The 15,282-nt window shown below is 38.6% G+C and overlaps 3 protein-coding genes across 3 annotated transcripts in view; all 3 read right to left on the bottom strand.

The window, feature by feature from the left end:
• Nucleotides 1-3,582, bottom strand: part of LOC139949233 (uncharacterized) — a 68,773-nt gene extending 65,191 nt beyond the window's left edge. The window contains exons 1-5 of the mRNA XM_071947625.1: nt 3,463-3,582; nt 2,938-3,178; nt 2,187-2,325; nt 770-1,066; nt 170-578 (exon numbers count right to left, since the gene is read on the bottom strand). Of these exons, the coding sequence (XP_071803726.1) occupies nt 170-578; nt 770-1,066; nt 2,187-2,325; nt 2,938-3,178; nt 3,463-3,553 (1,177 nt within the window). The 5' untranslated portion in view covers nt 3,554-3,582. The remainder of the gene's footprint in view (nt 1-169; nt 579-769; nt 1,067-2,186; nt 2,326-2,937; nt 3,179-3,462) is intronic.
• A 108-nt stretch (nt 3,583-3,690) lies between these two features.
• Nucleotides 3,691-9,543, bottom strand: LOC139949219 (SCO-spondin-like). Its single transcript, XM_071947613.1, has 10 exons — nt 9,458-9,543; nt 8,679-8,846; nt 8,420-8,493; nt 7,572-7,625; nt 6,391-6,632; nt 5,829-5,928; nt 5,010-5,168; nt 4,528-4,610; nt 4,057-4,176; nt 3,691-3,717 (listed from the first exon to the last, which is right to left on the bottom strand). The coding sequence occupies exons 1-10, from the start codon at nt 9,541-9,543 to the stop codon at nt 3,691-3,693; spliced, it is 1,113 nt and encodes a 370-aa protein (XP_071803714.1).
• Nucleotides 9,544-10,193: 650 nt separating this feature from the next.
• Nucleotides 10,194-14,018, bottom strand: LOC139948860 (mitotic-spindle organizing protein 1-like). The gene is made up of 3 exons (XM_071947211.1): nt 13,894-14,018; nt 12,080-12,225; nt 10,194-11,545 (listed from the first exon to the last, which is right to left on the bottom strand). The coding sequence occupies exons 1-3, from the start codon at nt 13,949-13,951 to the stop codon at nt 11,519-11,521; spliced, it is 231 nt and encodes a 76-aa protein (XP_071803312.1). The 5' UTR covers nt 13,952-14,018; the 3' UTR covers nt 10,194-11,518.
• Between the last annotated feature and the right edge of the window lie 1,264 nt (nt 14,019-15,282).

The following is a 15,282-nucleotide window of genomic DNA, read 5'->3' as shown; positions in this document are numbered from 1 at the left end:
TGCACTGTTTTATGTTTGCTTCTCTTTCTTATTTGCACGAAATATGAACCAGGCTTAACTCTGAATGTTGACACCAACGAAATGATCAGATTGTATAGTTTTCTGGGGAATTATTTTCTTTTAAATCCTTGTCAAATCTGAGGTTAGGGTGAAACAAATCCAAACTCACCACAATACTTAGAGACTAATTCATGTTCCCTCCAGTCCACAAATATCCCTTCATTAGCGCACTCCATAGCATATCCCGCTATCGACTCACACAAACATGTCGCTGTATATGCCGTATCGCATCCACATACATCGTACATACAGATATCATAATATAAATCTGGGCTCACACTTCCGTGACAAGCACGAAAGATATCTGCGTTTAAAATTGCGCATTTTGCTTCAGCAAAGTTTGCCATGTGAGAGTTTAGACTGCACGGAGGAAGGGAAACTGTAGTTTCTGGTTCGTAGCAGCCAGGATCAACGACAAATTTGTTTGTGAAGGCGATTTTGTTGGTTTCGATGTCACCGGCTGGAGTGATGAAGTCGTTGTTTTGATTGGCATCAAAAGTGCCACACAATCCACGTACCTAGATTAACAAAAGAAAAGACTGAGAATCATTCTGATCTATTAGGTTGAGGTGCATGCTGGTAAATTTCAGTAGTGGTTACCAAACATAAATCATCCCTTTAAGACAGACTGAAATGAAAATTTTTTGATGAGGCTTTCCTCCTGCAGTGAAGTAAAATAACCAAGAAAGAAAGTTGTAAAAAATCTTACTTTGTTCATGTAACTCGGAGCCAAGGTGATGTACAACCTGTCAATACCATCCCACTTCAAGCTCATCCCAAACGCTTCAAGGATAAGAAACTTTGATGACGCTCTCCGCACAGACACATGCTGATTGACAAAGGGTGGAGTAATCTCAATGCCATTCACTTCAACGAGTTTCCCCTGCTTGAGGTAGACTTCAGTGTCGTTAACTTTAACTAACACAGCTTTAGTGCAGGTAACAGAGTGACCACTTCCACAATCTTGGTTCTCACCAATGACTGACACTGTTCCATCGATGTAATCCTGAAAAATAAAAATTGATTGTATTCTTAAATAAGGGAATCAATGTGTGGTGAAGAGGTTTTCAACTAGTGGTTTAAACCCAACGAAGCCTGGTTCTTGATAATTTTACTGAGACGAAGTCGAGGTAAATTATCAAGAACCAGGCCTCGGGGGGTTTAAACCACTAGTTGAAAACCGATTCAACACACTTTGATTCCCATTCATAAACACCTTTTCGGTCAAAAACATCAACACTTTTTGGTCAAAAACTAAAATAAATGCAAAAATTATAATTGTTCAATGATTTCTTTCAACACAACACCCCTCCAGCTATGAAATGGTAAAGCCCTCCGCCGCCCTCAGGTAAACAACTCCTTATAAGGGAATGCTGTGCGCGTCGCGCGTATCGTGTGATGTGGCACAACTGTTTCTGCTGATGCTCTCGACCAATAGGAATGAAGAAACTGTCTTATAAGAACAGGTGCAAGCTCGCGTGTCACGCCCATGTTTGAACACTTTTTACTGGTCATAAACAAAGGTTTATACACACCCACGCGACGCGCTCTCCACCAATAGGAACTGTCTGAGGTATTTATGAATATAATTTTCCTTTACACAAAAGCTAAAGCTCCGCTTCAAAATCAATTGGCTAAATCCTCGCAAAGCAACCTTGATTAATAATTATCAAAAGACCCATTGAATAATGCACAATTTCCGCACCAAGAATAGCAGGCTGTGAAACAACCCAAGGCACCAACAGCACTCGCTGTGGTGCACTGTGCCTTTGCTTTGGTACTCTAGGCAAGGCTGCTGTACAAACATAGAGTCAAGTGCTGTGGTCCAGTCTAGTTCCCTCTGTTCTTGCTACACCACAGGATAGAACAGGACACCAAGCGTGGGAAAACAGCACTGGCTGTGGTGCACTGTGCCTTTGCTGTGGTACTCTAGGCAAGGTTGCTGTACAAACATTTTCCTCATAGAAGTGACCCTTACCAGAGGAACATTGCTGTGCCCCTTCAAGAGTGAAGTTAAAGGCCTAGAATAGCTATTTAATGATCTGCCTCCTTTTCCTCCTCAGTGGTGGCGATGTTTGATAGTGTATGCTTAGATGAAATCTCAGTGTTAAGAAAAGAAAAATTACCTCCACCAACATGTAGCGACAATGTCCCATGAAGGTGTATTTCTTCTTGTCAAAGGTCAAATAGTGAGGATCACCGACGACATGACAGGTTGACTGACAAACATCCTTGGTGCACTCCCACATTCCAGAATTACAGGTGCTGTGTGAGAGAAAACACATAATTGATTGGTCTGGAAGAATGTACTTATCAACTGTCCCAAGAATGGCTCAATTTTAAGCCAGTAAGCACAAAACTTGCTAAGCACAGAAAAGTATTGCTGAACAGAAATGGGTTACCAGCCAATACCCCTTCTCCTGATTTTGACACCAATGGCCCCATCCCTACAAGCGACTGCGTAAAGGGCTCCCTCTACAATATCTTACACAATTTGAGTCATCACACCAACCTGGGCCCAATTTCATAGATCTGCTTTAAAAGCACAAAAAGTAGCTAAGCACAATACATTTTGCTAACCAGAATAAGGTTGCCACGTCATGTGTACAACTTGTGACTGGTATCCTGCTCATTTTTGCTTAGCAACAAATTGTTAAGCAATATTTACTGCTTAAGCAGCTCTATAGACCTAGTCACAAATACTCGGTACGCGCGAGTTAGGCGTGGAATGAGGTGCATGCTGGTTTAGCTAGCGATCAAGTTTGATTGCTATAGCTAGACCAGCATGCATCTCATTCAACAGTTGCGCAATGTGTTTTTTTAGAAAAGGTCTATGAAATTGGGTGCTCATCCTGTCCTCATTATCAGAAAACTCACCAAGTGTTACACTTGACAGACACACTTGCCCCAGGTGGGTATTTCTCCCGATTGTGGATGCAAGGACAATCCTCAATCTCGATACAATGACCCTCCTCTAAGACGGTACCCGGCGGACACTGGCAACCGCTTACACAATCAGACGGACAGTGTTTCTCTAGGTCTGCATTAACGGAGGAGCAGGTCTGGGGGCAGAGTGTTCCGCACTCGGTGTAGATCTGGGTGTCTGGACACTCTTTGTCTGTTGATAGGAAAGGTTTTTAGGTTTGAAGAGCTTCATCACTGTGTAACCACCCCAAGGCACAACTCCAAAAAGCTAGTAAGCATAAATAACTCTTGCTTAGCAGAAGTAAGGTGACCAATAAAACTATCATTAGTTACAGTTAGTGCCTGCTAATGTTTAGCTTAGCAAAGAAATTTACGAAGTAATACCTTTAGTTCAGTAGCTTAAAAACAAACATTTGGTTCCCATTACTCAACGTGTATAATCCCTTTAATGAATTATTGAAGAGACAAGAAACTTACAGCAAAGATCCTGAGTCCTCCATGACAATGCCACACCCCTACTAGCGCACACCCTACCATAAGCCTCTAAGGTTACACACAAGGCTGTCATGATGGAGTCTGCCGAGTCTCCGAATTCACAGATGTCATATTGGCACTGGGTTATGTAATCCAATGCATTCAGCTGATAAAATGCAGAAAAATATAGCACAAATTAAATGAGAAAAAAGAATTAGCAGTTGCAAACTGCTAACTTGCCTGGTTAGCAGTTTGGACCTGACATAATGGTATTAGTGCAAAAAGAAAATGCCGGGCCCGACCCGACATATCGACCCAGCAGAGTCTTTCTCAAAGGCTAAATGAGAAAGACTCTGCTAGGGTTGAAACCTCAGACAATTAACTGTTTTTTGCATAAATATTAAAGGTAATCAAGTTAAGTCGAATGTCGTGGCCGAGCGGTTAAGAGCACTACATGGTGCAATGTAAAAGGAGTAGGTCTCATAATTCAAACGTAGACCCACATATTACCTTGCATTAAAATACTGATCGTTACGACTTGAGACTCACTGAGTGACGGATATAAGAAGCCACTATTATCATTAAATGAATACTTACCACTGAATGACATGCCTGGAAATCCTCAGCAAGCTCAAGGACACTACAGAGAGATTGAGCCGTCTCCATTAGATTGCCATTCACAATGCATGGATGGACCTCAGAAAGGGGTGGACACACCTACAAGAAATCAACAATAATTATTCACATGAAAAAAAATTAAAAATAAAACAATCAAATAATTTATTGGATGATTATCAAAAAAGCAAACTATATGTGCACAGACACAATCATGGGTCTACTTTTTGTTCGTTTCCATTTTATGACCAACGGTTTAGAAACCACTTATGTAGCAGTTATAACAATCGCTGTGTCAACTATTCAATGATGAAAAAAAGTGAATGGAGTTCGTTGAATACAAGACCTGCAAAGAGTTCCTTAATATTTATCTGTTGTTCATTTGGTGTCTTTGTAACAAAAAGTGTACCCACAATTGTGGATTTGCACATTATGGTTTCCATGGTAACTTACCTCTCCAGGTCCTGGGGCTTCCCAGGATGCAGCAAACTGAATCTGATTTCCAGCCACTTCTCCGCTCCTTGTTGTCATATCATCTGCAATAAAACAAAGAATCAATAACCAATCAATTGTTCTTTTCAAACCAGCACAGTAGAGAAATAATTACTATATATACACCTTGCGATAAAAAGTACTAAGTGGTTTGATGTTTCGACCCTAGCAGAGTCTTTCTCAAAGCATCTTATAACTTTTGATCTGAGGTTTCTTTTCCTACACTGCAAAGTTCAGATCCTACTTCATAATACAGGCAGATTTAACTACCAAAAAAAGGATAGCACTCCACACAAAGGAAATCACTTTTGCTCGAAGTACCCGTTTTTCAGAGCAAATTTACATTTTACTCATAGAGGTGCCTCTTACCGAAGGGAAATTGCTGTGCCCCTTCAGGAGCAAAGCTCAAGGCTCGTATTAAGGAAATAAAAATGTCAACTTACTTGAAGGGTCATCATCAAAGGTGCCACAGAGTCCTAAAGTAGAGTGTCGTAGCTCAGCAAGAACGGTCAACTCAATCATCATTGACCCATCCCACTTGGCTAAAACACCAAGCCCACTCTCTAGATATGTGAAGTCACCAACACGCTTTATGGAAATACCTACAAGAACAAACAAACAAAATTGTTAAGTTAGCAAGAGCGGTCAACCCAATCATCATTGACCCATCCCACTTGGCTAAAACACCAAGTCCACTCTCTAGATATGTGAAGTCACCAACACGCTTAATGGAAATACCTACAGGAACAAAACAAAACAAAATTATTTTTTTAAATAAAATTTCTTCAGAGAAAGACCAATTCAAGGTGAGGGCTGCACTTAAGTGATTTGGGACGTCGACCCAAATTAAGTGCTACCAAGGGGGCACATTGCCACGTCTGCTCCTGGGGCTGAGACAGGGTTACCCCCTTCACAGTAAATTAGTAAGTACATGTAGACATGGGTATCATCCAACAGGAGCCAAGAGCTGGTAGAGCAGAATGCAATACCTTCCCAGTTTTTACAAAGCAATTCATGTTTAAGTGCCTTGCGCAATGACACAAGTGTCTTGTTACAATTTTTTTTAAATGAAAATCAAAGTGCAAATTTTCAATTTTGGACTGATGCAAGTTAACGCAAGTTCCAGAACCACTTAATCAATCACCCCCTTAAGGCTAGCATCACTTTCCCACACCTCCAGTTAAAACTCCAATTGGAGTATTAAGGAGGTTCCACCAACCAAGAACCAAAAACGCCACGTTCAATATAAAATATCTGGTTACCATTATCCAAGAAGGGAAAGCTGTTGAGTTTCTTATCATTGATGAAGACGTTGGTCCCATCGGCCGTCACAACATCCATCCCTAGAATCAACTCCAGTTTCTGAGGACAGACGAAAAAATCTTAACTGTTACAAATTGTCTCAAGAAATAAATTTCATCAAAATTACGGGCAAAAGAAAAATAGAAAAAGGATTCTAAATTTTAGACTATTTTTTTTTTATAGATCGGGGAGGGGAGTAAGGGGCGGGGTGAAGGGGGAGGGGGCAGGGGTGAGAGCTGAAAGATGGACAACCCAACTGAGTGATTATTGTACATTCTTCTACATGCAAGCTTCTCTTCGAGCATCGGACAAACATTAAAGCAGGAGACCGAGCCTTCTCCAATGCACTTCCTGGTAAATGAAGCTGCAGAAAAGCAAACTCATCATTCAAGAAACTACTGCTAGTGCTATCTTTGTTTCAGATTTGTTATCTGTGTTGAACACAATCATCCTAGCACTGTGCAACCTCTAGAAAAGGGGCTCTTTAAATGCCAGCTTAGTTATTTTTATTTTCATATTTACTTTGTAGCAGGTGTCCAACGTATCACAGTTATCTCGTTTCAACGTGGCATCCCATGTTCCATCAGTCCCAGCAGCGAGGGTGTAGGTACAGGCTCCTTCAAAACTAAAATCCATTCCATCAAACGTCCTGAAGTGATCTCTGCTCCATGAGAGGCACGTTGCATAGGAACGAGATGAAAGATCCAATGCCTCCAATGCAGGTGAAGCTGTCGTCATTGAACGGTTGCCATAGTTATTGGAATCTAGATAACAAACATGGATTTGAAAAATTCTTCATGAGGTGAATTGCGTATGAATGATATGATCCTAAAGGGAGCTGAACAAGGAATGCCCTGGAACAATAACTGTAGAGTGTTACTATTAAAAGTATGTTATTTATGTAACATTAACAAAATTAAGACAGCACGGACAGCCCGCACAGCAAGGGTGCACCTTTTCACATTTTCTTGTTCAGGAATGAATGCACGGGCCCATTGAGGCTCTAAAATTAAAAATTCACATGCTCTCGAACAGATTTTGAGTTTGACTGAAAACGACTGAAAACTACCTTTTTAAAGAAAAATGGCCAATAACAATAAGATTTATCGCCAATACTGATAGCAAAATATCAAAAGAGGGCGCTGTTAAACCATAGGCGATGTGTGCGCGTGACAACATACATCGCATAGCAAACTGCCCCATATGCCTTCCCAAAAAGCATTGCGGTTCTGAATCGCGATAAACCTTATGAACTTGCACCCCCACCCGACCCGCCCCCGTGTTTAAACGCTCATCCATGCATCCATCGTGCAGCTTCGCGTGATTTAGCTTCAGAATCAGACCTCCCTGCAGCATGGATACTTGAAATTCATGTGGTGTGAGAAATTGCAAGGACTCTAGCAGGAAGTATTTGATCTTTATTTGTCTCTTAAACACATTACATGATTTAAACAATGAACACTTTACAATAAAGCTAGAAGTAGAAGTAGACGGACTTGAAATGACAGAACTGTTCTTACCAGAGAAGTGCACACACACTCGCTAGTCGAAATTCGCGGTGTAGTTTGCAATGTTTTGCATTACCGCCCTCATCGTTAAAGTTTTACCAAGGTTTTAATAAAAGTTTGGTGGTGAAAAAAAGAAAAACCCTGGTCTAAAAATTTATTAAAAAATAGGCCTACACTAGAGGAAGAAAGACTTACCGGCGGATCTTTTTTCCACCAATGGTTTGAAGAAACTAAGTTCATTCTCAATTCCTGGGCAAAAGGTCACACACATAAATTCATTAAAATTTCATTAAAAAGTCAAATTCCAAAATTTTAATGGCAAAAAAATGAAATTCTTGTGTTGCTTATTATTGTTATCATCATGCCGCATCAGTTTTCAAAAAAAATATTGGAACAAAAATTGTAAAGACAAAAACTAAATAAATTCGCAACTATATAAACACGGTGACAACGTTTATTTATTGGTTGTTCAGTCGGCACTGATTCTATGACAGATATGATAACAATAAAGAGAGTCTGGCGGGAAAAATAATATAAACAAGTAAAACCAAAAATCTTGTTAATGCAAAATGAAATGACTTACCGGGAAATAATATGTCTTGCCGAGGCTCTATAAATAGAAAAACAAAAACCCAGAAAATTAGACCCCAGTCGTTCTAAAACTTATTTTGTGTTTACAACATGCAATAGTACCATCGCGATGTATCGTTTTTTTTTGGAGCATAGGAAACTGAACATACTATATCTAAATCTAAAGCTTCTAGTTTGAATTTATTAATAATATAAAAAGGCTTATCATAATTTACAATACCTATGTGTAATTGACATCTGTTGCCTTGGTAACCAGCTGGACATCTACAGGTATCGGGTGCTACACACCTGCCGCCATTCAAACACATGTCACCACAAATCGCTAATTGATTGGATAAAACAAACACACGTCATCAGGTGTATTGTATTGAAAATGAAATTACTTCCAACTTAATTAGTGACTGACCACTGTCATATAAATTCCTCTGATAGTGATAACATGTTGTACTCACGTGTCTCACAAAACACTCCTTCGTAACCATGGCAACACACGAGTATAGCTTTCTTCTGCTCTTCGCGGACAACCCTAAACGTAAAGACAAAAATGGAGATTGCGAGAGATAGTCGATGATGTAACTATACGATGGAATTTATTCATTGTCTTCTCTGACAAGAAACTTGGTGTGATGTTTCCATTGGGATGCTTTGCCCACTACATTATTTCAGATTCAGATAAACACAACAGTAAGATTTTGTTCTTCTTCAGCATACCTTGTAACAAAGCATTTTTTCGTCCCGATGTTGTCCAAAGATGATACTCCTAGCTCGAGACGCCAACCTTGCAGGATGAGTAGCGGGTCTTTCGCTTCGGCACACGGTATCTCACGCCGCTGCAACACGTCCACGAAATGGGTTTCCGTTCCCGGACAATAGTGTGATCTAATAAAGTTTAAAAAAAAGATGTTGACAATAAAAAATAGTCACTTTGAATAAAAAGGGAAACTTCCAATTTTTAACGGTGACATTAATTTGTGTAAATCGCGGCCGCCGCAAGAAACCCTCCGCTGGACAGCAACACATACAGCTTAAGATGACCGAATTCAAACTCTGGTGTTTCTGATCAGGAAGAGTGTGGGTTCGAATGCCAAGCCGTGACACTTGACCATTGCTTCGTGCTTCGGATGGGACGTAAAGCCGTGGGTCCCAGGTGTTGTGTAATGCATGCAAAAGAACCAAGTGCACTTTTCAAAAGGAGAAGGGGTTCACCCCGGTGTTCCTGGCTGTGTGGCTGCTGTATGCGCCGTAGCACCAAACCCTTAGACGGTGCTAAATAATGGTATTGGGTCTCTAAATTCATCACTGCAATAACCTATCTTTCTGAAAGTTTGTATCAGCGCCTTGAGTACCTTTTTGGATGGATACGTGCGCTATATAATAAAAGAAAAAGACTGAATTTTAATTGAATTGATAAAGGAATGGTCATAGAAACAACTACCAAACAAAACAACGGAATGACACTCTGTCTCCAAAGTACAACTTAGTTTACTCACTCAATTGCATTTGTTTCTTGAAATCTCACAGAAACTGCAAAGACGAGGGTCAAGATGAAGATGCCATCCTGAGGAAGTCTTTCCATACCACCTTAAGACGGCCAGCACCCTCCTTGCAAAATAATCCGTCTGTTCCCCTCACACAATGTTCTTATTCTTTTCTGATTCCGACGAGCTAAAGAAAATATCCTTCTAACTAATGCTCCAGACAACTACAATTCTTGTGAAGTTCGAATGTGGTTAGATGCGGCTGGTTTTATACAATCTGTATTCGCTCAGTCAGCTAATTTCTTATTTTGTGTAAATATTACAGACCTACGTATCTCTTACTCAATTTAGAAAACAAAACCACAGGAAGTAAGTTTTGTAAAGACAATAGGGTACCATCTGGGTAAAGACCCAGTGCAAGCAGGTACAATTGTTCTCAACAGCTGTAGTTACTTTGTTTACTATAGTGTCAATTAATTACTTTTGGTTTCTTTGTTATATTGACTCCCATAGACAATAGATTTTGTCAGCTTAATTAACATGGTATTAATTAAACTGTTTAGTTAATTTTCACAAGCTGTCGTCTATGTAATCATTCGTATTAAAACACTTATTTAACACCAATCTTAGTGCAATTCCATAGAGCTGCCTCAACAGAAAATATTGCATAACAATTTTCTGCTTTGCCAAAGTTATCATGACACCGGGCACGAACTATAATGTAACATAGTTTTGGGCTGGTGGTTTTATCCTGTCATGTTTTCAAAGCTGTCCCTAGCCCTTCTAGATCTATAAAACACAACCTGCCACATTAGAGCAAAAGAAACAAAAGTAAGTTTAACAGGCTCTTTTCTTTATTTACAATTTCACAGCAGTATCAAAAGTGTTTGTACATACTTGAAGATAAATCCATTCAGTGCCCAATATCATCAAACTTATCTAAACTTCCAGGTTTTCATCATCGCCATGGTAATTCCATTCTGATATACATTCCATCTCAGTGAAATAGAGATTTGAGACCATTTGAAGAAGTGAGATGATCGAGTGGTCGATATTTCCTTAAGTGTTTTTCTTAACCACATAGTTAAAGCCATTATACACTTTCGGAACAGGAAAACAAATAAAAGTTCACAGATTGACAAATAACTTACAGGGTTTACAGAAGGTAATGGTAAAAGACTTCTCTTGAAATATTATTCCATGAAATGCGGATTATAGTAAACAGATGTCATGACACGGCGAAACAAGGGTGGGTTTTCCTGTTATTTTCTCCCAACTCCGATGACCGATTGAGCCTAAATTTTCGCAGGTTTGTTATTTTATATAAAAGTTGTGATACATGAAGTGTGGGCCTTTGGACAATACTGTTTACCGAAAGTGTCCAATGGCTCGAAAATTGAAGAAAGAGATTAGAACAATTTTCTCAGAGCAGTTACTGGTGTCGGCAGAAGCTATATGTACTGCAGCTCTCACAGAAAGGTTACATGACTACTGAGGCCCAATTTCACAAAGCAGAAGATGCTGCTGAGCAAATTTCTTTGCTAATCAAAAATGAGTGCCACACCAGTGGCATCAATGCAAACTTTAAAGAATGTTGGCTGGTAGCCTGATCTGCTAAGCAATATTTACCATTGCTTAGCAAGTATTTGTGCTAACAGGCTTTATGAAATTGGGCCCTGATATGTCACTGGTTGCTCTATTTGCCCATTTTTTTACAATTCTGAACAGAGTTTCAGGACGGCAACAATTCCTAGTCTTCAACAGGGTTGCTGCAGCCAGTGGCCATAGTCTTAAACAAACGTTTACCGCACCGTGTAAAGTCTCATTGCAGTTGACTTTCCTTCAATAGACACCTGGAAACGGCTGACACTACAAAAGATGTGTGTACCTGTGGCGCACAACTCTCAGCAAATCATAGGTCTTTCATTGACCTCAGTGAGGGCGATGTTTGGGCTTGTGATGTCATTAGGTGTTTAGTCTATACAAAAGTATCTTGCTTTGTCGGTCACGAATCCATTGAAGAACGGAAACTATTTACACTCTCAGTCTGTAGTCAGTAAGTCCTTTCAAATCTCACGATGCTTGGTCTCCTCCTCCAGCCTGGTTAAAACAAAAACATCAAACCGTAGTCAATTTTCATTTCATACACCACCATGCACCATCATAGGAAACACTGTTTGAAATGAAGCGTTTAATAACTCAATAATGCAGCAAGAATCATGCAATATAACACATTGTAAGCCACTAATCTATTAAATCCCTGTGGCTAACACTTATAGGATTCAAACTGCATATAGCCACCGGGCTAGCTCAATGGCAAAACATCTGCTCTAGCACTGAAAAGGTTGTGGATTCGAATCCAAGATAAAACCATTTCAAATGCCCCCAAACTAAACTTCAAGGCTTTCAACTTCAACCAAAACCTAAGACAACACCAAGTAAAAAACATTCTGAGGCCCTAGTTGTTTTAGAATTTGGGTCAAGAATTCCAACGCGTTATAACAAATCCTTGGAAGAACCCTGCAGGAGGAATTTATTCCTTATACATGTAGTTTTATATTTTTGCCCCTGAAACCCCCCCCCCTCCCCCCACCCCTGCACCACCAAACATTTGAAGACGTAACACCATCTTACGTTATATGCGGCCATTTCTCTACGGAGTTCTTGTATTACAGATGCTAAGGCCTCTGGGTTTACTCCAAGCTCACATAGCTTAGTCGTAATGGCAAGAGTCTCCGAGTCTAAACCCGTCTCCAAAAGTTGTGACATTTCACTGACAGCTGCAAACAGAACAAACAAATAAAATAACATATAAAATAAATAATAAAGTTTCCCCCCCCCATTTTTAATTAAAAGTAATTACAACTTGTGTGCAGGTTCCACCAAAGATGGTGGTCAATTACTCATAGAACTTTGAGGTTCGTTCCGCTAAACCTCATTTTTTTAATAGTTCTACGAATCAGGAGTAGTGGTCAATGAATGACGCCATGCAATCCATCTATCTGTTCGCGTTAATGTATATTCAAATTAGTTTTTATTTATCTTTTTTAATTAAGATTAGTTAAGAATATAAGAAGAAACAAAAGAAATTATATTAAAATATTAATATTTTAATATAATTTCTTATTATTATTATTACAATTATTATTATAAACATAATTGCATGATTATTTATCGTAGCGTCATACGTTATCGACCCTCATATGTTTTCGGTCCCAAACTTTGATTCCCGTTTGCCGCGAGATTGTGCAAGCTGCACCGGTGACAGAAGCTATGCAGTTTACTCACAGTCTGTATTTTCATCAGGCTTAATCATGCTGAGAATAAAGTTTCCTGTCGTTGGTTATGCTCAAACATTTATAAAATGATTGATTTTTGGTACTAATCACTAGTACATTATTATGCCAACATTCAAATGAGTCAAAGAAACATCATCCAACCTCAAATGTTCAAAACAAAATTCCTATCTGCTAGATTGAGTTTCATTCTGCTTTAGTCACTAGATGGATCACGTGAGGTGGTTACTATTTGGGATTCTATGGTATGCCAATATGGGGAAAATATTAAAATATTTTAAGTGAAAATTTTGGATTTACTGAATACTGTAATAAATTCCGATAAGCGTAATAAATATTAAGTCTACATTAAAGAGAAAATATCATAGATTGGTTTCTTATCTCCTCAAACCAAACATTACTGGTCTGAAATGGTGGAAAACGGATTGTTATGAAGTGTGTGTGTTTCAAGGGGGGGTGGGGTGTTTTACTTTCATGCCTTATGATATCTCTGGATTCTAATATAGTAGCCAAAATGCCTTTGGACAAAAATGTAATTAAATTTGTTAAGTAGTCATTGAATAATATTTTTGATTTATTTTGCACGCCATACTAGCTTGTAGCTTCTGAATATTCAATAAAATACCAACCAATGAAAGGTGTGAAAACATGTGACATTGCTCCAATGTCGTGCATGCACAAGCACTGTTAATGGCGGACTGTCTCTCGCAACGTAAAACCAAAAAAAAAAAAATTAGTTTTTGATTGTGAACAATTTTCCTGTTATCCTACTGAAAACACATGACACCAGGATATATTATTATTATTATAAAAATTATAATTATAATTAAACGGATTTTTAGCCATCAAATTCAAACAAATTTTCCTTAACTTCAAAAAAGGAATAACAAAACAGGAATAAATAAACAAATCAATGTTTTAAATAATTTGTAAAACACAATTTAAAAAATGCTACATTTCAATTTTTGGTTATCGGTCGAGTTGGACGTAAATCCAATGCACCCATCCATCCAATGCACATTCCAGCTAGGTTGTATTTTCGGTCGAGTTGGTCAACAGGCAGAAAAACATAGGTCGAGTTGTTTCCGTCACACAAAATGGTTGATTTCTCACCACTCATTATGTCTCAATCATCATTCAAAGAATACTCACTGTCCATTACTTCCCGTGCAGAGAAAACTGTGTCATTTTCAGGCTTCCCTTGCGTCATTTTTACAGGAATTCCACGGAGATCACCAGTAAAGTTTTTCCAATTTAGGCGGGCTTACTAATATCAACCAAATGAGGGCGCTATTTTTTTTTTACGATGATAAAAATAAATACAGGGGGCGGGGCATCTTTGTTGACAACTTATTTGTAGGGCATTTTTTAAGCCATTCAGAAAGACTCTGCTTGGGTCGAAACGTCAGGCCCTTAACTATTAATTTGCATTGTACCGTGGGTTCTTTTGGCTGGTAAGGAGTTGGCGATAGAATGCTATTTTCTCAAGTTATTTTTAATCCCACATAAGCTATAATCTCAAATAGAATAGGTAAATTAGTTTTTTTTGTCAATAATAATCAGGACACTTCAAAATGATTGGACAAAACAACAAACATCTGTACTTCAATTAATATACATTTTATTGTGTTTGGACGGCGCAGGAAATCATTAAAAAAACAAAAACTTAAAAACTTTTGTGTCAATTACTTCCCAACAAAAACATATTTGTTTAAATTAGAAATAATAAAGATAAGTCTTCGGATAAATCACACATTCTATGGACGGATTATTATTTACATTTAGTTTTAAACTGTCTTTCCATAAACGTACAATTGTGAACAGCAATCCCTGTAATATAAAAATAATGTGATCGTGAAATTATGATTCAGTCAGTATACTTCGATTCTCCATTCTGCAAAAAAGTGTTTTTAAGGATTATTTATTTTCTTATTTCTAACTTTGTCAAATATGACTTTTTACACCTATTTACACGTCTTCATGAATTATTTTCCAGACAAGAATCTTACCCAAACCACTTTGTAAATATTGATTGTTTTTTTTTATAAACTGTTCTTTATATACATAGTGATAATTCAAAAACTTTAGGAAACAGTTTGGAAACATTTTATTTACAAAATATACAACATGGACCTTTCAAAATTTGTGTCTGTTTCCCAAACTTCAATCATAAACTATGAACAGAACAATGAAGGCTGACAAAATACACCAAACCACTTTGACAGCCATCATGGCTCTGCTTACCATAGGCACAGAATCGGCGCTTACGAAAGCAGGGAATTCTGTGCTTACGGCAAGCTTGTGGCAAGCGTATTTCACGGGTTAGCGGCAAATTTTGGCTTCTGCGCGAGCGTACTTCACATAACTAGGCATTCTACGCTTAAAAGGCTAGCGCAGAAATTTGGCGCTTGCACGTAAGCGGGGAATCGCAATCGTAAGCGCAAAGTTCGGCGGTAAGCAGAGCCATGAAATTGGGACCAGATAGAGATGGTTTGTTCAACTCTTTCAGTGCTGATTTTCTTGTTGCATTTTGAACCCAAA

This window comes from Asterias amurensis, chromosome 16 (genome assembly GCF_032118995.1).
Source record: "Asterias amurensis chromosome 16, ASM3211899v1".
Taxonomy (NCBI): domain Eukaryota; kingdom Metazoa; phylum Echinodermata; class Asteroidea; order Forcipulatida; family Asteriidae; genus Asterias; species Asterias amurensis.
Note: the sequence above shows the minus strand (reverse complement) of the source record. Positions and strands in the feature narration are given on the sequence as shown.